Source organism: Homalodisca vitripennis, chromosome 1 (genome assembly GCF_021130785.1).
Source record: "Homalodisca vitripennis isolate AUS2020 chromosome 1, UT_GWSS_2.1, whole genome shotgun sequence".
Taxonomy (NCBI): Eukaryota; Metazoa; Arthropoda; class Insecta; order Hemiptera; family Cicadellidae; genus Homalodisca; species Homalodisca vitripennis.
Window position 1 is genome coordinate 112,917,417 of NC_060207.1, and position 25,721 is coordinate 112,943,137.

The 25,721-nt window shown below is 34.1% G+C and overlaps 1 protein-coding gene across 3 annotated transcripts; it reads right to left on the reverse strand.

Annotated features, from left to right (window-relative positions):
• Positions 1–5,454: 5,454 nt before the first annotated feature.
• On the reverse strand, positions 5,455–25,721 carry LOC124369567 (lysosomal acid glucosylceramidase-like). 3 transcript variants are annotated; one of them, XM_046827601.1, is made up of 11 exons: positions 25,639–25,721; positions 24,528–24,594; positions 22,145–22,357; positions 21,292–21,418; positions 20,828–20,990; positions 19,799–19,956; positions 14,041–14,281; positions 8,464–8,623; positions 7,467–7,531; positions 6,291–6,733; positions 5,455–5,620 (listed from the first exon to the last, which is right to left on the reverse strand). In XM_046827601.1, exons 2-11 carry the CDS (start codon positions 24,574–24,576, stop codon positions 5,515–5,517), a joined length of 1,725 nt encoding a protein of 574 aa, XP_046683557.1. In that variant the 5' UTR covers positions 24,577–24,594; positions 25,639–25,721; the 3' UTR covers positions 5,455–5,514. The 3 variants fall into 3 exon arrangements, with proteins under 3 accessions (XP_046683557.1, XP_046683565.1, XP_046683554.1); XM_046827609.1 differs by having other exon boundaries at positions 20,837–20,990; positions 22,145–22,363; XM_046827598.1 differs by having other exon boundaries at positions 22,145–22,363.

Consider the following 25,721-nt stretch of genomic DNA (forward strand, 5'->3'; position numbering starts at 1 on the left):
GTCCTCAGTTCAGGACTCTATCATGGATTACGCCCAGGTACTTAACCTCAGAATTTAACTCAAGGGAAGAGCCTCTTAGTAAGAATGGACGAATAACAACTGACACCTCCAACCGACACCTCCTAGTAAAGGCAACCACGGCAGCTTGGATGGGGTTGACACTAAGGGCCATCCCATCATAATAGTTCCTCGATATGTTCAGAGCAGCGTTAGTCAGTTCCGTGACTGTTGTGTTGAATATGTCGCTCACAAGAATCACATAATTATCCACGTACCCACGTGCAAAGTCACCTCTGTTTTTAAATACGACCAGGAAGTCGGCAGCTAGGTTCCACAGAAGAGGATGAAGGACAACCCCTCGTAGTCAGAATGGTAGCTGCTTTTAGATCAGTAACCAAGCACGACTAACTGGGTCTTATGGTGGGAGAACCTTAACTTTCAGCGTATGAGAAAAAACGCTACAAACGGCAATTTTCCAAGTTCCATGGATATGCTGGTGAGTTCCCAAAGAACGATAACAGGAACACGCAAACTGTGGGTCTAATTTCCCACCAATTGCTTTGACGTAGATCGTTCGCGAGAAAATCTTTGTAACAAAAACATCGGTTACCCTTTGGATGTGTAATTCATACGACTTTGACCATAACGTGTGTAGCGTGTTTTGACGCATGTCATTACAAAGAAAGATATGAGTGTGTGCTCTTGTCGACTTTATAGATCGGTTTCGGCTTCGATTTGCCTCTTAAGCTTAGGAGTTAGTGTATAAACAGCAGATTTCAGCGTCTACCTTAGGACAGAGATAGTAAGAAAATACCTTAACCACAAATTGTACTCTATTTTGGTAAACATCTCATACCATTTCAGACACAAAACAAGAACTGATTTCAAAATGAAACACAAAAACCTTAAAAAAAACACAAATCAAACTTTTACTGACAAAACAAACAGTCAACTATGTCTTTAATTACGGGATTATACCTTTTCAAATTTTCATATGTACGCAATTAAATATTAAAAGTACATTGTGCTTACCGCGTTGTAAATAAAGTATTATGAGGCCATAGTTTTGTTAGGACTTTAAAAATGTGAAGGTTTTGTATGCGGTTTGATTTTCTTCGAGTTTGAAATTACTCGTATTATTTCTATAACATTGTTTAAAAAAAATATTTATTAGCGGATATATCAGTAAACCATATACTCTGACATGGACACTTTTGAACAATTATATATAGTCAGAAAGAAATGTATTAAATCGTTCGAGATGAAATAAGTAATATATTTCATAAATCAGTTGTTAATGAAATTCGGAAATGAAGAAAACACGACAAGCACTCACATATTTCTAATTAACTGTACAGTTGTAATATGTAATTGTGTTGTATGGCAGGCAAAACATCTCCTTAGCACTGAGCGTAAGTTCTTAGAACATGGATGTTACAAACATGTTTTATACCTCGAGATGTACAGTTCCTTCCCTGGACTGCAGTATGTTGAAAGTACATAAAAATCTTACTATAGTAAAAGTTAACATAGTTAGAACTATATTATCAGTAACAAAAAGTGAACATTGTGTACCAATTATACATTGACATCGTATTTAAGAAAGAACCCTATAATACCATTGTTATCAATTATTATATACCTCATATAATCAGTTATTGTATCAATCTTGTATGAAGTATGTATGTGAAAAGGAACAATAAATGTTATTTTGTTTTATTTCAAATATTTCCAAATTAGTAACTGGTGTTGTAACTCTTCGAGCTGTAGATAACTGACTCCTCTCTAGCAATTCAGAAATACACTCACTAGCTACTTTTAAGAATGAATTTTTACTATAATCTGATAGTAAAATAGAACTCAGTCTTTCATTCAGTGTTCATCCGTGTCATTTCTTGTGTCTTTGTATTGGTTAAATTAGTACATCCAGTAGAGTGCATGTCAGAGTAACCTGTTATGTGATGAAGGGTTATTATCATGGCATATCTTTTACTCCAGTGTGTTTGGCTGTGTAATAGTGAATGGATGTGAAAATATTTTTCTTTCATCTGTCTGCACAATATCTCTAGAACGAATATACCTATAGACTTCATTTCTATATAGGCAAGATCGAGTTTGATGCGCATGATCGTGCATGTAACTTCATAGGGTTTGGTTGAGCGTTGTTGAAGCCTAACTTTTCGCAAGACATAAAAAAAAGAATTAAGCTATTGAGCTTCAGATTTTGTTAATTTTTATATAACTAAGAGGAATGGCCACATTCCTCTCCCGACTTTCTGTCTGTTGAACAGAATATCTCGAGAACTATCTGGGATATGGACTTTAAATGTATGTAACGGTATTTCAACATAAACAGATCGAGTTTGATCGCGATAAATTTGCGTCCATGCGATTTGGCATGGCTTACCGCAGTCGAAACCTGTAATTCTGAGGTTATCTTGAGATCGAATGATTGAGCCTTAACATTTGGAATATGTCTTATTAGGGTCCTGACAGGGCTGTCATAAAATCGTGTCATTGTCTTTCCATCCTTACGATAACTCTTGATAGAAAGATTCTAGAGGCATGAAACTAGGTACATAGGTTTCTATTGGTACAGAGAAGAACTCTATTAACTTGGAGACAAAAATTTAGAATGAAAGGTAATAATATAAATCTAACATTTTACATTTGTCTTATGGGTGATGGCAATAAAAAATGACAGAATAAACAGATTTATAAGCAAACTGAATGCAGTATTATATTTTATCATGTGAAATAGTATAATATATGTTATGAAGTTATTTTGTTAATTTGGTTGTGATATTTTTCTTTACGTTCTGTTGGGGTCCTCCGATACTTACATATCAACGTATAACATAAGAATCTGTTGTGCATTGTAGATGTATTTTCCCTCAAGGCATATTAAAAGAATTCAGAGGAAATCAACAACGTACTGCAAGCAAGCTCCACTAGACATCTACAATAAATATTGTTAGTGTTTGCATTTAAATTAGTAATTTTCTAATTAAATAATTGTTTAAATAAATGTACTGTACAAATTAATTGAATCCTTAGATTTAATTTCAGTTTCAACTTTCTTATTATTTTTCAGAATCTATTTCTTGGCTACATTCTCATTGTACAGGATTCAGCAATGCCTGAGAAACAACGGCATGCACTTCGAGCGTCGTTTTATGTACGCTAAGAATTTAGCCAAACTTGAGCGCATGATCACATGGGTGAAGTGATATTTATTACTTAGTGAATACAGCTTTTACAGCATTTAATTGTTTGGCCTTAAAAATGCCTAACTACTAGCAAAGAGACAATGGTATCTTCTTGGTACCTATAAATACAGTTTATTTGTCGCAGTTTTGTAATGGTTAGTGATAAAAAAAAACTAAATGTAAAAGTTATTTCGTTTTGTACAGCTTTTAATATGTTGAAGAAACCTCTTACTATTTAAAATCTTTAGATTATGCACCTTTTTGTATTTTCAAAAAAGTAAATGTTACAGTGGGAGAAAGGATTTGATAAATACAGCCATGCGTGGTACGAATTAAACGTTTATGTCATGCAGTATCGAACAAAGGTTTATTTTGGTGTGGGTTCGTATCACTGGCAATGAAAAGGACAAAAACACGGTTCTCTGTATACTTTAAATAATCAGTTTGAATGGTAAATACATTTGTTTTCGTCAAAATATCTAGGACAGAAAGATCTTTAAAATTATGTACAACATGACGTGTGTTCGTGTTTGAAAGCGTTGTAATTTATAAAACTCTCTTTTGGGACCCTGTATTTTTACAGAGTTGAAATTGTTTTAAACCATTTTTAGGGCTAATTTAGTCGGGAATCCGTTTAAACTAAGTCTCTGCAGTTAGCCGTTTGATCGTTAAACATCTGAGGCGGGTGGTTTGAACATTCTGTATGTTACAACGAATATTGATTACATGATTGGTTCATGATGAAAACAATGCGTACGGATTTGAGACAAGTTGACTTGTGTTAATATGGAAGGTCATCCATTACTAAACCCCCTATAATTTAACATTTGCCAACATAAATATGATCATTATTAAATAAATCATCAATATTGTGTTGAGAAACAAAAATTTGCAGCTGCAGGTAATATAGAATGCCTTTGAACAAGGTGGGCTGTGATGTTCTGGCTCCAATGGAGCACATAATTAGAAATTCCTAATCTTCCTTATTAATATTCCCCTTCCCTTCCATCCCTTGCATATTGGACGATCCAGTGAACCTTGTAATGTAAATTTAGCATTCCACACCTTCTGATTGACGCAGAGCCGGCCCGCCAGCCCGTCAATTTCGTCATCATGTTCTCAAACGTCGAGGCAGACCAAAGTGAGCATTTGACACAAACAGAAAATACTTAAGAGAGTCAGGTAATATTATTAATTGGTACCGGGTGTCTACAGACTCCTCTCCCATTAATTGTCTTATCTAACTTAAAAATGAGGGCAAATAGAACATTTCCCCTCAGTGAAAGTTTAGGGCCTGAAATTATGCTTTTTCTTAGGGATGAGGTAATTTGGTCTTATTTCTAGAAATAATTGTAACTAAAAACATTTTTTTAAGTTTATACTACCATTGAAATGCACTATGATATAAACATGACAAGCGAAAAATTATGGTAAGAACTATACATCTATACGTTGTTAATGCCAAAAGTAATGGCCAATCACATCTTACTTCAAACCTAAACAGTTTCATTTTTCATTGTGAGTACCTTTCTGAAAATGATTAATAATAGTACATCTACAATCTTCCCTGGAGTTATTGTAAGTAATTAAAATCTAGACCAGTAGTAACGCTCACATTTTTTCCAGACAGGCGCTGAAAGTGTGGTAACCTGCTGTCGGCCCCATTACTATTTAAAATGGTAATAACTACTTACAACATTTATAGAATAGAAATGTTACAATTCTTATAATTTATTTAGGGTACTCCCAAAACAGCGTTTAGTCTCTGATTTAAGGGTACTGTCCCAGTGGCCTGTGGACTTTTTAATAATTGCTCAAATGTTACTAAATCAGGGTAGATAGCGCAAATAATATTGTAATATTATTCATATACTTATACATGAATCCTCTCAAGCATCCACTTATTATTTTCTCCCCGAAATCACGGCTCCGCCCACTGGGCTTGGTCACTAACATTGTAACGGCAAACTGTTGAATTCGCTGATAACTTGTTACCGACGCCCAGGGAAAGCGCACGAAGTCGCATCTGATTACATGATCCCTGAAGGGCTGATTAAGCAAAATATAGGTGCAATGCTCAGCTACGTGAAAACTAGTATACAGAACATATTCAGTATAAATCGATCAGTGAATGGCATCAAATTGAACAAAAGTTCAGGGATGAAGGACTAGTGCCAAGTTTCCTACACTGATATATAAAGCCTTCACCTACGATCTTGTATTCGTATTTTATAATGAAACGACATTTTTGTTTTATTTAAGTATTTATTTCAAAGACTATGCAAAAGTACACTGTACAAAGAATTTATTTCGGCCAGTACACAAAAGTATTGATGGACTGGGCAGCCACAGTCGTAGAGATGTTACCCACCACAGTGTCCACCACAGTGACATTCACAGGTTCATCTTTCCTGCAACATTCACAACCAGTTCATAATATATGACCTTACTTAAAAATCTGGAATATTCTATTGATATTTCTCATTCATGTCGTTACAAAAATATATGACGATATAATTAATATATGATTGAAATCTTTCACATACTATTTAGCGAAAAGTGTTTTTCTAATTTCCATAATAGTTATTTATCGCATGTACTCCGTCTAGACAGGTGATCGATGAGAACAATCCCCTCACCATACCCACTTCTTTGCTTTGGAATAAGGAGAGAATAATTTATACGGGAGCCTAAGGAAATATAAGTCAATGCGTTTAAAAAGGTCACGTGGATAGTGTATTACTTATTTGCTTCTGAAATATGTAAATAGGTCACCTAACCTAAACTAATACTAAATTAATTCTCAATTAGGATATGGGTGTTTTTGGGTGTGCAAACATTGCACCTCGAATGTAACAAACAGTAAAGAGGAGTTAAAATTTGCCGTTAAAAATTAGCAATCGGCATGTTAAGGTGAATGAGTTAGTCTGGAGATGACAACTCAGCCATCACCTTTGAGTTTTACTTTAGTTTAAAGTTACTCCTTTGTTCTTACAGCATAGTTTTCGTTTTAACCTTTACTAACGTCATGAGAGGGATTTAAAGCTGCACAAGAGACAAAGCTGCTAAATGTTAACGTACGAGTTAAAGACGATGACAGTAGAACTGTTGTCTGAGTTTGCTGTAGCGAGACAGATAACCGTCTTGGGCAATACAATCTCGGGTGTTGGGGGGAAAGTTGGCAACGCTGACGGTCCAGCCGTTGGCAATCCTTCCTGGCTCGCCTGGCCTGCAGGAAGAGATCCGAAGTTATGGAATAGACGAGACGAAGCTAGTTTATCTCTAAGCTGTTCGTTGGAGTCTAAAGTAATGTTCTGGTTGGATTGAACATCAATACGCTTGGAGCCTGGAGGAATGAACTTGGAGAAGTGACCCAGCGCGTAGAACATGGGGTTCTTGTAGAACTCTCCACTGGTCTTGTTGACGATGATTGCCGCGTCGATGGGTAATTCCTGGAAAGGCCCTCCTGCAGTGTCCAGGGCCAGATTCCAGTCCAAGTAAAGGTTTGTCCAGTGGTTAATATTCTGTAAATAATTCAAAATATTCCACAATTATTTGCTAACCAGAAAACGCCGATGGTTAGAAGATAATATTAATAAAGAAGTACGAAAAAGTGAGCATAGTATTCAATTACCCGGAAGCACACTTTTACCAAAAATGACTTACTAGCACCAAATATTTTCATAAAAATCTTAAGGAATCAAAAACGAAAAAACTGAAATGATTAACTAATAAACTACACATATTCTACAGAGCTGTAAACTAATATTTTTGTAGTACAACTGTTTATATTTTTAATGTGAGCTTCTTTTACCATTCACGTACGTATTTTTTTTTGTTATTTATTTAAATTATTGAACAACATAACGTTTTTTAATTGTATTCATAATGCACGGTTTAAGGGACCAACTATTATTAATTATATACCTGGTTTTGTATTACATCGGTTTGTCTTGCTATTTATTATTCATGTGTAAGTAGTTTGATAATGTCTGTTATATTGATTTGATATGCTAGGGTTGTAAACAATATTTCACATGTATAATGCTATCTAAAAGATGATAATATATATTATAATCAGGTTTATCTTGGAGGTGGGAAATCTTTCATATGAAATGCATATTTATTGTTAATCTGTTTAACAAAATAAATTGAAGAATCTGAAATGTTACATTGAAGATTTTTTGTTACATAAAAGTGTTCTGTTTATGAAGAATAATTAATTAGTTACTATTGTAATTCCATTATGAATACTACCTGGATGATATTGTAAATATAGAATGTACCTCGCTGCCAAGACCCTAGCTCCACAGGCTGCCCACCTGAAACATGTAATTTTCGTTGGGTTTTTACAAAAAGCGAACATATTCTCAATGTTTTAAGGCCACTATTCTAGGCACATCTAAACATTTATACGAGACAGTCATTGTGGGAAAGGCTGATTCAACGCGAATGCTGAGCTTAGCTAGATTTCATCTTCAGTTTAGGAATGAAATAAAGCTAAACTTACGCGGCTGTGTTTTGTGTTGGGATTGGATGCAACACTGTGTTTTGGGTTCGTGTCTGAAACATTGTAGTGCACTCTCCTGTCTAACTGACGAAACAAAGGAAACCCTTCTCAAGTACGCTACATTTGATTGACTACACTGGAGTTTCGCTGGGTGTAACATATGATGCTCTTTTGCATCTTGGTTCTCTATGATCTCAAAATCATGGTAAGTAGTTAGTAGTATTGCCAGGGCACTCTACAGTTTTGGTCTTGTTGATCCCCTCAGACGCACGAGGACTTTATATTCTCTTTGACAGTGTCAGATTTCAGACGCGCTGCGTGTCTATTAAATCAGGTGTGTGGAGCTTAATTTTTATATTAACATAAATATGCTGTCCGTCTGTTCTTATTTATTAACAATAAAAATATAAACTACCTGTATCGAAAGGACGTATAAAACCTCTGTGCAATCTAGTAACTACCTCCTTTGTAATTTCCCTCTTTAGCTATAATAGTAACTTGCATAATTTGTTACATCAATAAAAATATTTTACTAAATGTATGATAGTGTTTCACATTTTACATAATTACGCGTCGGTGAAACTATTGTGTTGGCGTACCTTGAGTATCGAATAATATACCCATAAATAAATTATCCACCTTAGTAAGATATCAGGTTACAGTTTCGAATGAATGTATATATCACTTTTACACTACCGTTCTATGAAAGATAGAGCATGGACCAGCATGTAAGACATAACTCACCAAATAGTATGACGTTGATGCTACTCTCTGTATAGAGAATGTGTTTGTCAGGAAACTTGTCATGTATGACGTCTAAGAGGGAATCAGAAGTCAGCCAGTCCCAGTACCAGTGAAGGGCCGGGCCCTCGACCATCTCGAATACCTCTGGATCTAAGGCGAACTGATAACAAAACAAAACTGTACAGCCAAATGAAAAAAATCACTTTAGCTTGTTTATATTGGTCAGTAGTATCTTAACTGAGAATTTCACTTATTGCTCCACCCAATGCATATCACGGAGCTGCATTTCATTACGAATAATTTCAAGATACTGACATGAAGGTATAACTTAACACGAGTCCATTTTACTGTATGTAATGATGGTTTGATTATATGGGACTCCCTCTTTACCAAATGTGTATTAAAAGTTTAAACCTGAGGGAGCACCATTTCCTTTCCGCCTTGATGGATATATTTTCCATTCTTTCAGTATGGCGATGAAGGAAAATATATCCCAAATCTCTTTCTTTAAAGTAGCTATCACATAGACTGGCTTGCTATCCCACTAAATTTCCTCATCAATTCAAAATATCTCGTAACTCCTGTGGCAGTGCAAAATACTTTTGATAATTAATGTATATAACGTGTTAATGTTTTCCTATTTACATTACGGCATGGAACACGAATTATGACGAAGTGTTGTCTTGCGCAACGTTATGGATACACTATACCGTATAACGGTTAATGCTACGAACACAAACTCCATCACATTGAACGTGCATAGATTCCCATCACGTGCCACTGCATATGTACGTTCAGAATGTTATACGGTTGTTCACGGTGTATTGTTTAGAACGTATTCTCGTGTCAGCTTAGATCTTGAAGTATAGCGTTTAGATTTTGTTACTCCTTACAATCTCAAGTGTTCGTGAAACGCCTTTTATTCTCTCACATCATCTATTTTAAATAATTAAAGTTAGAAAAAAGACATTTAAATGGTCTCAACACAATAAATACCGTGTTGTATAATGAATTCTCATAATCTGTGTTATGCACTCTCAAATACAGTAATTTATTTGAAAAATATAAGGGAAATTCTAAGAAAACTTGGAAGGTTTTAAAAAGAGGTAAGTGGTCAACAAACCAAAAGTAAATGGCTTGATTTATTTAAAAGAAGACAATATAAGCATAGTTGAACCTTTAGCTGTAGCTGAAGCATTTAATACATATTTCTTGTACATTTCTGAAAAATTAATAGATGAACAAAAAACTTATAAAACAGTTGATCTTGAGCTGATAGATTGTAAAGACAGCTTTACTACCCAACCGTTGTCAAAATCAATGTTTCTATCTCCTGTATTAGATAGTGATCTAGAAAGAGCAGTAAACTATTTGAAAAATGGAACTACACCAGGTCTTTGATGGAGTAAATTCGACAGTGATTAAGATTCATTTTAAGGAAATTAAGAATGTACTACTGTACATTATAAATCTAAGCTTTGAGACAGGGGTTTTTCCTGAAAGGCTTAAAAAACGCTATGGTAATTCCGATTTTTAAGAAGGGATCAAGGGATGCTTGCAATAATTATAGACCAATATCTTTACTATCTTCTTTTGCTAAAATTGTTGAAAGGATTATGAAAACAGAAATTAGTTGATTTTTTGGAAAAAAATAACATACTTAGTCAGAACCAATTTGGGTTTAGAAGTGGTATAAATACAGAAGCGGCACTGATAGAATTTATGGACAGGTTATCCATGGTAGTGAACAATGGGAGAAAAGTTTAGTGGCCTATTTTTAGACATAACAAAAGCTTTCGACAACTGTGAATCATAGAGTTTTGCTAGAAAAGTTACATAATTGTGGGGTTAGAGGAAATAGTACACAACTGGTTTAGAAGTTATTTACAGAGGAGGATGCAATGTGTTAAAGTTAACGGGAGTAGTAAGTGGAATGGGGGAAATCAAACACGGTGTGCCGCAGGGGTCGGTTTTAGGGGCTACGTTATTTTTAATATACATTAATGACTTGTGCAATGCTAAATTAAATGCTAGTATCACTTCTTTCGCTGATGATACTGCTTTGTCTTATTCCGAAGAGTCTTGGAACGAAGTAGCTATTAAGATGAACAGGGATTTGCTTTCGATTCAATGGTGGTTTTGTAAAAACAATATGGCATTGAGCCCTGAAAAAACTCAGTTTATCAAATTTCTCTTTTAAAAGAATAATAAACAGGAAAATAAAATTGTTTTGAAATGCATTTACTTGTATAATGAGTGGTGGTTTTTGCAACGATGGTTGCTGTGAAATAAAGGAAGCACGGAGCGTGAAAATATTTAGGAATTATATTAGATGAAAATTTAAATTGGAAAGATCACATAACACACCTCAAACAAAAAATAAATAATACAACAAGACTCTTCTATTACATTCGAAGTATGTGTAGTGATAGTTTATTAAGAACATTATATCTTTCATTAGTTCATAGTAGGTTAGAATAACGGAATTGTGTGTTGGGGAGGCACATATGTCTCAAACTTTAAAACCCATAATTACAGCACAGAAAAAGTTTATGAGAATAATAAACTAAAAAGTAATCGATTTGAACATTCTTTCCCAATTTTTTGTTCCTTAAAAGTTCTTCCTTTAAGATACATTTATGTATATAAGGTACTCAAAATTTTTTTTCTTAAGAAGTAGAAACTGTAGGGAAAATTATGAGTATATTAACAGACTGCGTAGTAATAAAAATGTGTTCGTACCGAAGCCAACAAACACGTATTTTACAAAATCATTTAATTTTTTAGCACCTACATTTTTTAAACAAATTGCCAAACAACATAAAAGATTTAAGTAATATAAATGTTTTTCTTAAAAAATTAAGACTATGGTTGTTTACCAATTCAGAATATTGAAGATTTATTTTTTTATATTTGTAAATAGTTGTTTTTTAGTTTTCCCTCCTACTTTACTCCACTGTACTTTGCTTTACTTACTGTATATTGCCTTGTATTATAATTATTATAGTTATGATAAGTATTATAGTTATTAAATCATAAAATCTCTCAATAAGTATTTAAGTTGTTCTGTCTAATGATTTTTGTAAGTGTTTGTATTATAAATTGTAGTAGTTTGGATGAGTAGTATTTATTGTATATATTTTGATTGTGTATTATAGATTTAAGTATAATTACTTTATTTTTGTTTATATAATTTAGTTGCCATATGAACGGTGATATTTAAAATTGTAGTAAAACCTCCAATCAGGCTAAGCCTTGGAGGATTAATTATTTCTCACGATATATTTATTAAATGTATGTATGTATGTAAGGTGTTGTTTGAGAAATAAATTTCTTTCTTTCTTTCTTTCAACCTTGCATAATATATAAATTATCAGCAAACATTTAATATATCAATATCTTTGTTCTTTCATATTTTACACAACGTACAGAACCGAATCCACAAACTGAACAACAATGGCAGGCATTTTACAAGGAATTTACCACCTGAGAAGGAAAATCTACACAAGCACATTAGTTTAATTGCCGTTGATGGCTCAGCCTCCAATGGGCCAGATAATTCCTGGGAATCAAAAGTCACAGGCGCTAACAACGGAACATAAAAGAGGAGCGATGTGGCCGGCATGTGATTTATGTTATGCTTATAAATTGTGATTCCAACAAACACAATAAGAACCTAGTAACCACAAGTCGGATTATAATCACGGCCAGAACCTAAATACGAGTGTGAGAAGGCAAGAGTAGGCTAACCGCCCCGGCGTCGAACCGGTCTGATCAGTCTTTAGCGATCTTCCAGGGGCTTGATGGTCTCCTCAAACTCTGCTCCGTAGCAAGATGGGAGGGCTCCTATAAAAACAGTCGATTAAATGTGCAGGATTTATGAACAATTCCCAGCGGCCGTAGTCCGAACCTAGCTTATGCACATCTTTGATGATTAGCAACCAGAAGTCTCCGCCCACAAAACCACCGCTCCTTCGTAACTCCAACAGCATATTCCAACATGCGTAGCGAATATAGTGGATCTACTTTACGATCTGCAACTAGCATATAAGTGTAACCTTCTACGTGGTAGTCGGCCTAAACGTACAACAAACATCTAATACAGCACAGTTATAAATCAATAATTTGTAGGCCTACTATAAATCTCACAAAATGGTAATGCTGTTATGTAGCCTGAACAATTTAGCACCGGAGAGGTGAATATCTCTCTACGTTCACCACAGCCTACATTACTTACTAATATATGGGAGATGAACATAATAAATCTATCAGTCGGTATAATAACCTATATAGTCATATATTATATCGCTACTAATAGATATTGGTTCCTAGCCGAATCTTAAAATTAATTTTTACAGCGTACTTCTTTTTTACAACTCTGAAATGTTGCTAAACATGCTCATACCTGGTACAATAGGCTGCAGAATGCTACAGGGAAAGTCAGATCAATTAATTATGAAAACTCTACAAGATGGTTAATACAATAGCTATTTATACAATTAGTAAATGTTTTAATTTCAGAGTGCAATAAAATAATAAATTTACTAGCTAGGAGATTAATACAATTTTCTTTTGGATTTTTAAGTCATCCAAATGCACAACTACATGCAACAGGCTATGATTGCAATATGCAATAACTACTTAACTATAGTGTACTATACATTCCTGTTATAAATAGTAGTTCACTCGTCAACGGGTCTGAAGAGTATTTTTAATCGATAGCTTATTTCTTTGTCCAACCCAATCCTCCAAATCAAACTCAGCCTGAAAATCGGTATATTTCAGGCTCTTACTTTTAAATACAATCGAAAATTTAGCTCCAATCGGATTTTTTCTTTATATTTGCGTGTTTATTGACAATAATACTACATAAACCATTACTATTTCGCTTTACAAAATTTCAATACCTACAATGTTCAACTTAATTCAATATTCTTCGCGTCGCTACTATGATTTACACACACCTATACTCGATAACCTATCCAAAACGACTCTCGCGAATTCTCTCAAACTCCTCTAGACGTCTCCAGTTCAACTGGGCTCTTGATCGGCTGGTTACAGCCTGCCAATCGGCCGTCGCTGATCACAGCCACTGCTGCTTGCACCGTTACTACCTGCTGCAGCACCACCTCGCCATACCATCTACCCATTACGCGTAGTTTCATCCCTCGCCAAAACTTGTCTCATTGCAATGTTGTCTTAGTCATGCACGAAAAGTAAGATAACGACGTTCCGCATCATGTGCAATAACTCACCCTCCAACTGGTATTCCATTAAAGTCAAAACAACCGTATCGCATGACCTACCAAATTATCGGAACGTTTAAATGAAACTGTCATAAATTCGGCTTCGATTTATCATATGGCAACCTCCATTCACGGGCCCTCATTCTTAGTGTTCATGGAACTAGTGCTAGAGCTCTTACTGTCATCTTTTCTAGATGAATACAATGAAAAACGTGTGAATAGGATTCGAAAACAGCTTATGACAACTCGAAATTAAGAAGTTATCTTGAATGTAATAAATCAAATACTAAACTGAAATTACACCAAAATTTATGAGAAATTATAATCATACCCGATCCATCCAGTACTTGGCGAAGACTCGCATGTCATCCATAAAAGCGAACTTGATGTGGCTGTGGTTGGATGCCTGCAGCTGGGGACCTAGGTAATACTTGAGCCACCGGCGATGGTCCTGCGGCCACGCCACCATGTTGACTACCAGTGGAGCTTGAATCACGAAGGGAAACGTAACTTCATTACCACCAGTTAACACCCAGAACTTGATTCCATTCTCAGCGTACGCGTCTAAAAATCTGGAAAAACGAGATATTCCAGTGGTTTCACATTTGTTATGATGCTGACTTTATCAATAATAAAATCAATTATAATTTAGGAAGAAACCAGAATAACGAAAAATTTCCTTTTTTTTAATGGGCCAATAAAAGTTGGGTATATATATATATATATATATATATATATATATATATATATATAAGTTGTCGCTAAAGTAACAGACTTAAAGGACAAAGACTGCGTGACTAATAACCGCTAAGCTATACTGTTCCTGTAAGCAGCTCACCTACCCGGGCGCGTGTGACGAGTATTTGGAATAATTGTTAGATATGGCTTCGTTATCCTAACATTAATGCTGATAAAATAAAAACTTATTTAATTACTTCCAATAGATAAACTCATATTAATCGTTTCTGAACTAAAGAAGATATTCCATACTATCCAGTATATGGGTTGACGTTATTAACGCAATTGTTATTGCTAAGTTGTTCTGGATCTGCCATTGTCATTCACTTTCCACACTGAGTATGTATATTACAGCTAAGACATCAAAGGAATTTTGACAGCAAATCTGTATTTTTGGTGATGTTGATACAAAACGTAAACCGTACGAAGACTTATTCAAATGGTCTCGTGGTTAGAAGAGTTTAAGTAAAAAACTATATTGAGTAATTCCAATGCATTGAGTTATTAACATTTTTTGAATAACTCAGAAATATTACAAAAACTCGAAAGTTACTGGATGACTAGTGAGTTAACAAAATTCCTGGTTGTAGGGTCAATTCATTACCGATTCCATGCCAGGATTATGTTCACTACGAAACATTTGGAAGACACTCTATGGTTTACCATTGGCTCTTCTCACTAATACAGTCTTCTCATATCTACTGATTCCATAACACGATTGGTAGAAATTGACATTTTTGAACGCACCAAGTTAGCTAACTACTCAGTACTTATACCGATAGTCAGAGGTGCCCATCCCCCCCAAAGGCTATGGCACATTCCCCCAAAAACATTTACCATTCATGGGGGTGTATAAATTATACAGTATAATTACTGTCAATTTTTTTTAATAAAATGTATAAACAACACATATGCCATACAAAATAATAAATCAATGTACAGTACTATAATTAAAAGTCAAAATGGCTAGAGGTGTTTCAAAAAGGTAACTAACTTGATGAACTTAACCCTTGATTACCCTTGATGGCCTTTGTAAAGCAGCAGTTTTTTCCTGTTCTCACTTGAAATGCCAAATTTGTCTATGACCTCACTGTTTGGAATTGATTGTAAAATATCCTTTTCGGATGCCAAAACCAACATATCAGACAACCAGGTATCACCCATACTGCTTCTCAATCTATTTTTAACGATTTTAAGTTTGCTCATTGCTCTTTCAGCTGAGCAACTTGTTGTTGGCAGGGCGAGAATTATCTGATACAATGATATCAAATATGGAAACCCAGATATGTTCAATAAACAGCGATAGAGTCTTATAAAGCCCTTCTTGATCCATTAATCAAGATATCGTTGCTTTGCAATTGTACTTGTACAATCCAATGTTTCATCAGAAGAATCTTGGGTTTCAACTTCAACTTCTTCATTGGTTAGTCTTGCATTTTTGTATTTATCATCTTTTGAAGAAAGGACATCTGACAGGTCAATATTTTGATAGCTGCCTTTGTATAACTGGCTGAAAACATCAAACTCCTCACAAAGTTTCTCGGTATCCAATCCATAGTAACCACACAGGTCACTGACAATGTCTGGGTTTAGGGTGTCGTCCCCAGTGTTTAGCAGCTTTTCGTGAGAAAAATGAGTCATTTGCTGCACAAAATTTAATGACCTTTCAGGAAAACGATCATGTAGTTGTGTGATCACGGAATCAAGCACTTTAAAGAAGACTTCTGTCCTCAGTTTTGCCATAGGATCAGGATCTAATATTACTTCATCAATGGCAAGTTCGTCCATGAATCTTTTTCTCTTTCGGATTCGTTTGTTTGAAGTTTTCTGGAGATTGTGTTCTTGAGCAAAATGATTAATACTGCCCACCATTTTGTCCCATGCCTCGTCGGTTCTCATAGATTGGAGTTTAGAAATAGTTTCAGACACCACTGTCGGAATCATTCCATAGTCAATAATTTTAGACTGTACACAAACAGTCACTGGTGACAGAATTTTGAATAGTTCGGCAGCAATGATCATAACTGCAGCAGATTCATAATCAAATAGTGTTTTCAGAAGTCCTTTTGCTGATGTTCTTGAGTCCGTTTCAGATTGAGTGTTATCAGATATGTCTTCCAGGGTTTCTCTTAGGACATCATAGCAAGTTATAACGGTTTTTACGGCATCGTTTTTGCTTGACCACCTTGTCGTATTGACTCTTTTCAAACGCTTTTTACTAGCCTGTCATGGACCTTTTTCTAACTTCTCTACGAAAATATGATGTCTTTTATGTCCAGACATGAAATTGTACAGTTCTTGCAGAGTTGAGAACATGTCCCTTATTTGTGGGCACAATTCCATTGATTTTTCGACAACTAAGGCAAATCTATGCGAACAACACCAAATGTAGAATGCTTTAGGCCATTCCTTGAGGACAAATGATTGGACCCCACTAAATGGACCACGCATGTTTCCCGCACCATCCATGCTCTGCCCAATCATACCATTCTTATCAAATCCAATTTCCTGGAGAGTTTTTAATAGCTCAATTGATAAGTTTTTGCCAGTTGTGTCTCCGCTAGTAAAAACGTTAAAAAGCCGCTCTTCTGGCTTCACATTCTCTTTGATTTCTCCGAATGTATCTCAGTGATCGACATATCGAATTAGCACTGTTGTGCATTCCTTTTTGCTAACATCTTGTGTGGAGTCAAGAATTATAGAATACGTATTAGTTTCATTAACATGATCCACAATTCTTGAAACAACAATTCTATGAATGAGATTTATTAAATCATAAATGTTTCTGTAACTCTGAAAATTAGAACCAAGTTTAGTTTTATTTTCTTTTGACTTATCAAGCTTCTCCAAATAAACTCTTGCGTCTGGGTTATACTTAGCAAGCAATCGAAATAAATTTACTAGTTTTCCGTTTAGAACTCTTTATTTCGAAAAGCCAACATCTCCTCGGTCAGATACCGACAGCAGTCCATAACGACCGATAGAACCTCACGGTGATGACTGACTAATTTATCATTTAGCTCAGTAAAATCAGTATCAACTCTTTTTTTGGATATCCATTGCAATCTACCAATTTGAGAAGAAATATGGATTCTTGATTTTTCATGAAGTTCAATATCTCGATCTCCTCTATGATCCGTCCAACCCCTATAACCTGTAGTACCCCACATTGTTCTTTCTGATGGCAAAGCAAATATCAAACAATGCAAACAAAATACAGCATCAGAATGTCTACTGTAAACAAGCCACTTCCTATCTTTGGTTGTTCCATCAGGTAAAAGACTTTTTTAACTTTTGGGTTGAATTTTCTACCGGATGAGGAAGGAAAATCTATTATACTTAGGTCTTGCGATTCCAGCTTTATTGCTTCGTTAATTAGTTAGCAGAGAGTCTTTTGTTTGCATAAAATGCTGGATCTGTAGGATCGATTGTAGAGAATTGAAGTTCGGTCAAAGTAATAGGTTCAGGTATCTTCTCTGTGGGTATGTTGTCCTCTGTATTTTCTAAAACTTCGTCTTCTTCTTCTGGTGTTGACATTGGCAGGCTAGTTTCCATGGAGGACGTTGGAAGTTCAATTTCTTTATCGTGAACAAGTATTAGAGGCGTATATTTAGATCCATCTCCTCTTTGGTGACACTGCAGCTCAACTTCTTCGTCGTTGCGGTCTTGGACAGCTGATGTTCCAGAATGTGGATTGTCTTCTAGCCCACGCACCACCAATCTAAATATAGAGAAATGCCTTCACTGTAAACTTTTATATCAATAATCTGCTAGTCAAAATTTAGTAAAATCTATAAACCCTTTTTTCAAGTACAGATTAATTAGAGCTGTTTTTGAGTTTATTATCAATAATATGCCACATTTTGTTACACTGAACAGGAGATAAACAAACACACATAAAGCCATATATTTTTAGAGAAACCTCTTTTGTCTCAGGGCACCTCAAAATGGTAATATCATACTAAAGTGGTAAAATATATTATGACAAAATGTTTTTTTTTAAAGATAGCAACTCCTTTCTACATACAAAGAGTGTTAATAGGGTTGAAGGGACTAAGCAAAAGCTGTAAGCTGTAATAATAACAAGTAAAACGATCTTGATATTTTAATTAAAAAAACTCTATAGAACAATAGGCTTATATATTATTAAACTAAATTGTATTTGCATTTTTATTTCATTAGATGCTTTTGCTTATAACGCATTGGCCCAATACTACTTTAATATTTGGCTGATAGTATGTTTGTAAATGTAAAATGCTAATATTTACATATATTTAGCTTGTCACCATTTCAGGCAGGCCTCATCTCTTCAATACAGTATAATATTTACTTGCATTTTGAAGTTTTTTATCATTTGTTAGTCTTCTTTTATAAGCTTTGCCCCTTTCTATGGCCTTCAATGCCTTAATTAATTGTTACTTAGAAAGGTTTTAATGTTTTGAAAGCTTTAGGAATGAGTCATTAATAGTGCATAGCCTATATGTATTTACTCCCTGCTTATAAAATTGAACAAACTAAGATATGGACATTTTGTTACTGTAATATTGCGGTACCTTTCAATAGCCGATGATTGCGCAGAAGTTGATGGTTGAGGTTCGTCGTCCATAGTTAAAGTAGAACGTCCTCCACGTCCCATGTAGGGTATCCAAGGTCCATCACCTTCTTTCTCCTTTGTTATCTTATATTTTATATCAATATTGTTTTTGAGCTTATAGAGGTGTTTCCTTTTACAGTGTTCTAGCCACTTGTCATGGCGGTGCACCGTATTGCACATTAGTTCCAAACACTTATATTTGAATGCCTTTTTTAATTTACGAAGCATTATTTAATTCTATAAAACAAAAAGTTATAGTTAGTACAGAAATACAGTAGCTACTTAATACTAAACTCGTATAACAAAACGAAACAGAAACGCACACACGACATTCAAGTGGTCACTACGTTCGTAAAGACACTAATTATTGTGTTGTGTTGAGGTTATGTTTACACACTACATACTACACTTGAAGACAATGCGTGATTGACTGAGCACTGGACTGCGCGCAAGGGATGAGGTGCGTGGACTTCCCCTTGACAATGACCTTGGCAAGGCAGGGGCGGGGGTCTGTTGGTTTAAAAATAGAACTACTGCATTCGCCACGTTTGAAATGCAAAGTTTAATTTGCTTTTATTTATTTTTTTTGCCTCTCACGGCTTTAATTTGTTAAAACTACTGCAAACTTGTACATTTTTTTTAACTTTGTAAATAACGTATCCGAAACCCGCTTTTTAAAGTTCCCCCCAAAATTTTCATTCCCCCAATTTTTGTTTCCGCCCGTGGGCGGCCCTGCCGATAGTTATAATCAACTTACTTCACATGGTATCTGGCCCAGGCATCAAAGTATCGGGAAAGGATATATCCAGAGGGCGTGCCATTATTAGTCTTCATCCATGAAGGAGACGTAAAAGCACATCCTACAAGTTTCAAGTTGTGTTGACTGACATTCTGGGCCATCTGGATGAGAGGAATCTAAACACATTTAGTCACACTCAGTTTGCATTTTCATAAAGTTTAAACTGCTACACTTCTATCTAGAAGCTGAGGATGCCACAAAACTAACGCTTAACAAATGAATGAATTGGTTCCTCTCAGTTATTCACTTACTGAGCAAAGTAAGGGCACATTATTATCATGAAAACTACCTTTACATCACCTTTTTTTGTCTAAGATAATATAAGCACAGTTATTAAAGATAAATACATATCATATGTAGGATGATTAATTAGTAGGTCAAGGTTTCTTGTTTATACTGCTTCAACTGTTTTCTTGGGTATGCCACCTTCTAAATTCTAAAGTACTTAGTTTAAACTTTTATAGCTTGTTATAATTGTGATGCATGCTTAACTCTTGTTAAATAATTAAGTTTTATATATTCATTATTATTATCTATTTGTGTCCTTTTGTTGGTATAAATTTTTTATTCCTATATATGTTATTTATATATATATATATATATATATATATATATATATATATATATATATATATAGACTATATATATATATATATATCTGTTGTTGTTATGATTATCACATATTTTTGAATCTTTTATTATTTATTGCTAGTAATATGATCTAAATTATTAGTTTCTTATTCTCGATATTCGCTATACAGAGGCACGTTTTCATAATCTAATGTTCTTTGTATTTAGTTCTCAACATATATTTTTTATTATTTGCAAATTCCAAATTGGAATTATAACCGCATTATATATTTAATTTTGACCATTTTAAACATACTGTTGTACCTTATGTTATATTTGTTTTTCACCTCGTTAAGCTGATGTATCCTATTTTGTGTATTAAATTTAAATGTAGTATTAACTTTGATTAACATTAACTATCGTCACTTTATATTTGAAGTCCTCGCTTGACAGACTGAAGTGGCTCAGTTGATCATCGTCAGGAATGTCATCGTAGGTGTAGAAGTGGGTGGAGAAGTCAGAACATCCTATAGGGACCCGCGCTGCGCTGTATTCCACACCGTTTATGCCAAAATACGATCTTGAAAGTAATAGGGATTGATTATATATCTTTTCAACATTTCATCTCAGTTTATGTACATGCATCCTTATCGAACTTATCGAAAAGTGTTTCTCATATAGTATTAAGGTATAGAATATATTCATGATTGTAAATTTGTTACAAAAACGTGTATGACTACACAAAGGTACTACTACACTTAAGCCTTGTGTTATCCAGAATTTAAAATTACTTCCAGACAGTTAAATATTTCTACAAATAAAGTCTATATGTATGTATAGGTTTAATACTGAAAGACAGGAGACTGAACTGTATAACTCACTCTATAAGCCTTTCCTTTGCCTCATCTGAAAGGCTGTTTACTGCGATACCGGCAGAATCTGTAAAAGATCCTCCAAACCCGATGATTTCTTGATGAACGATATTGGCGTTGACAGTAAATAAAACAGCTGAAAAATTACATCGCCATTTATAGCAAGCGTTTAATTAAATACAGGCTATAAATAAAATGCAACTGTCTTAAATTAGTTCACTTAAACACACTACTTGAAAAAGTGTTCATGCTTTTTTTTAACTTAAGAAATGTTGTAAATTTGTCTTAGAGAGGGGATATAAACAACTATTATTTCAATAATTAAAACCAATTGCTAATGTAGATATATTGATATAGCTTATTGCTCTTAGTTATAATTCTTTAGATGTCATTTTACAAAGAGTACATCGAAAACACAAACTATCTTCCAACGTTATTTTAATGATGCATTTACGAGCATTTTTATCATGTTACTATTTATTATATTAACAGATATAAAGTGAAATGTTATAATTAAAAGAATGTAATCTGGCAGTAAATGTGTTTGCCTTAACAAGATGGTTATGTACTTCAATAATCATTTTCAATAAATAATCCAACTAGGAACCATTATGTTAATTGTGTATTTCACACAACAAATTTATAAATATTTTAATATATAATACATGTACGCATACTTTCGTAATAAGCATGCACTTAAGAATGTTAAGTTAAGCTCCAGTTCATCTTCCACTTAGTGCAGTCTCAGAAACATCGTATTGCACTCAATTGTGTATCTGACGAGACAACGAGAACACCACTTCATCTTTATTACATTTGTTATGACAAAAATGTAATTCCTAAAATCGTGAATCATACTTACTGTTGTTGTCATATTCCCCGTTAGTCACGTTGGAAAAGTAACCTGTAGTCTTTGTGAAGCCTGGACTATCCTGGCTGGTAGTATATTGGTAGTACTGGTCTCTACCCAGGGGTGGCGGTCTGGCCACCGTATCACAATACGTGGAGTTGCATACACAGACTGAGCCAAACTCCATCTGTCTGGCAGCACACGGTATGTCTTGACACGTCACATCTGGAACTGACACTACCTATTTATTGTGTTTCTGTATTATGTAGTGTTGTGTATGTTATACTTGAAGAGTTGTATGATAGTATTGGTCTGAATGTTGTCTAACTGCAAATAGTTTTCAAAATTATTAGAATTTGTAGGTAGTGCTTTTAACGCTGTATTAAAATAACTTTTGTATATATGTTCGTATTTGTGGTTTGTTGCTGACTGTTTTACACATACCTACATTGTCAACAATAATATGTGACCGATTCCGAGAGTTAGAATAAACTGAATACAATAGATTCGGGCTCAGAGGGCTAATGAACGATATGGTAGTTACAAGAGTGAAAATTAAACTGACAGATAAAAAAGATATTTAAGGATTCATGCCTCTCACCGATGTGGTAATTTCTCCCCTCACACATGCTGCACAGCTCGGCTGACGTCGTATCCTCCAGAGGACTCCCACGGGGTCGATTCGGTGTCCAAGGGTGGATGGGCAGTTGGCGACACAGCTAACGTTTCACAAAAGTAACGGGGGGAGGGGGTACGCGGTACAAAAGGATTATCTGCCTCGTGCCAAATGAAACTTCACAAATATAACGGGGTTTACAAAATCTAACGGGGCCAAGGGGGGTTTTATAGTTACTCCACACTTATTTGAGACATACCGCTCCTGGGCTAGAGAGAAAAGGAGCGAGACGAGTGCTGCAGATAGATCATTGCCCAAGGGTCATGTCATGAATAACTGCAACCTCACACTGGCCCGGGGAACGTCCATGAGACGCTATACTGACCGATCAGGCCACCACGCGAGGTCAGGCGTTATTGATTATTTGGACAGAGAATACAATTACATACCAAATAATTATAGACAATGAAACTAGTCTTATGTTAATACATGTGTGTAAATATTATAATGTGTACAATGAATAAACCGGCAAACCCATTAAGAAAATGTACATTGGATTTATATAACTATTTTTATTTCTAATAATTAAAATGTTCATTATTTAATAGTGTTAGATTCCGTTTAAGGTGATCGATAAACACACTAGATATTTCTACTGGTTTATAAAAATGTTTTGTTTGTTTTCAAGTAATATTGAAACATTTACTTTCTTCCATTTGTACTGAATAGTTGAACGTATAATAAGGTTGAAAAAATCAATTTTAAATGTTATAATAGAAATATTTATTTAGGATACCCTTAGTTGAGAAAAGCTGTTTCGTGAAAATGCAAGTTTCGTTCCTGACACTTACGGTTTGTGAAAAGTTGGGGTAGGGTCCAATAAGCGGACCCGGTTTTTTATATCGAAATTGGCAAACGATATTACTTAATCATAACCATCGATATAATCAATCGATACTGATTTATTATTTTTAACAATTAACTTAAATAATCTATATGAACAGCTGTAAACACTTTCAAATAATACAATTAAGGTAATATTTTAAATGTCACATAAGTAACATTTTGTATTAAAAATGGCTGTCAATCTTAGGAAGCTTCACGAAATTGCTTTAAAAGACAATAAAACATGTTTTTATGGCTTCAGAATGTTGGGTTAGTACCTAAGAATCCATTATGTGATATTTGTGGAAAGGTAACAAATGTAACTGTCAGAGGAGCTAACATGGTCGTCTTCAGATGCAAAAAAGGAGGTAATGGTAAAGGTTATTTGTTACATCATTAAATTCACATTTTAATTTAAAACATATGATTTTTATTACTTTTATATCGATTGATAGTCTATGATTCGATATGGGAATATTAGGTATCGATGATTATATTCTTCGATATAAAAAACCGGGTCCGCTTATTGGACCCTACCCAAAAGTTGTACTTAGCCACAACTAGAGGCCTCAGGCACGTTAATAATTAAATGAGTGTTAACAGAACGTATAATTTATGAATATTACAAAATATTTAAAACATTCTTTTACACAATGCACTGTTTTGCTAATCTCCAAGTTTTCTCATAAACAGATTAGAAAATATTTTACTTTTATATGCTTTGTACATTAATGTTTAGGAAAGTAACACAATTTACTGTAGTCAAAATGTAATTTATAAAAATGCAATTTATCTCATGACAGGGACCAAACACCTTGTGGATATCTTACACTATTATTTACAAAGCGTTAAACTAATCCTGAATAAAGAAAGTGTATGGTATACAAAGCTTACCTTCAATCTTCAAATATATGAAGACAAACATAAACCAAATCTTCTCCATTATAAGTGGTAACTAAATCTGCAACAAAGTTCGTAAGCAGTTTTTGTTTGCATTTTAAATATAAAATATTATCAATAAAAAAGAATAACTATTCAAAAATGTTTGTAAATAGTAATTGTGTTGTATATTTTGATCATTTTAAATCTAAGACTTGATCATCATTTTTCTTCTTCATCAATGTTCTTCAGCATTTCTTGCTATGACTAATTAATAAGAATTAAAGTTGTTTTTCCAAAAGTATTTGAAATTAAATCTGATTAAATCTTTAGGAAAGTGAGTGGTATAGAAAGAAACATATTTAACATTTGTGATTGTTTACCTGAATATGATAGTTTTTTATGTAAACTGTAGTAACAGCTATAACAGATCTAAGAAATGTCTTAGGCAACTTAGTGCAATCAATTATACTGAAACGTTTTAGTAATTTACTATATAAACCTATTTTACCAACATTATAAGTATGAGTAAGTAATATCTGAGAGTAAACGTACATAATACCACTTTATATGCTCTAGTTATAGGTACACTACACCTATCAGTGGTTTTCCTTTTAAAATAAAAAATATTGGTATCTAATAGACATATATCAGAGTTTTGATAAATTCAATTATCAAAGTAAGTTGAGCAATACTTTAAATCTGATTGCTTATTATTAAGAAAGTTACTGTCAGTATTATGAGTCTGCAAAATTTACTTAATTCATTTATAGTTTATAATATTTATTGTAGTAGTATTTTAGGACTTATTTTAGAAAGAGGATATAATTAACTGGCCATGGGATTATGTATTCAAAATTATTAATATATATATATTAAATTTAGAAATTTGGTGATATTTAGAAATATATTTCTCAAACTTCACTCATTTAATGGGTTTCATAGATTTTAAAACTGGCATGAGTAATGCTTTAGTTAGTTAACAAATTTTATTAACAGCTCAACATATATTGGCAGCTTTCCTTAAATTTGTATAGGGCTACGATTAATAATAAGACACAGTATAAAAACTCATTAAAGTTTCCTTAATATAATTAAACTAATAAACATAACAGTTTTGTCTTACCTCATTATAGAAAATGTTATACTCGTTTACTGACAAATATTAAACCATTACTAACCAAAATCAACTATCCCATCTGAGCACCG

Bases quoted from the DNA above. Each gene is read 5' to 3' on its own strand.
- LOC124369567 (XM_046827598.1), bottom strand. From the start codon at position 24,576: ATGGAGAAGATTTGGTTTATGTTTGTCTTCATATATTTGAAGATTGAA. The intron at 6,734-7,466 runs GTAGTATTCATA...AATTATTTACAG, and splicing joins ATATTTACAATATCATCCAG to AATATTAACCACTGGACAAA. The intron at 5,621-6,290 runs GTACGTTAACAT...TGAATGTTGCAG, and splicing joins ACTGTCATCGTCTTTAACTC to GAAAGATGAACCTGTGAATG.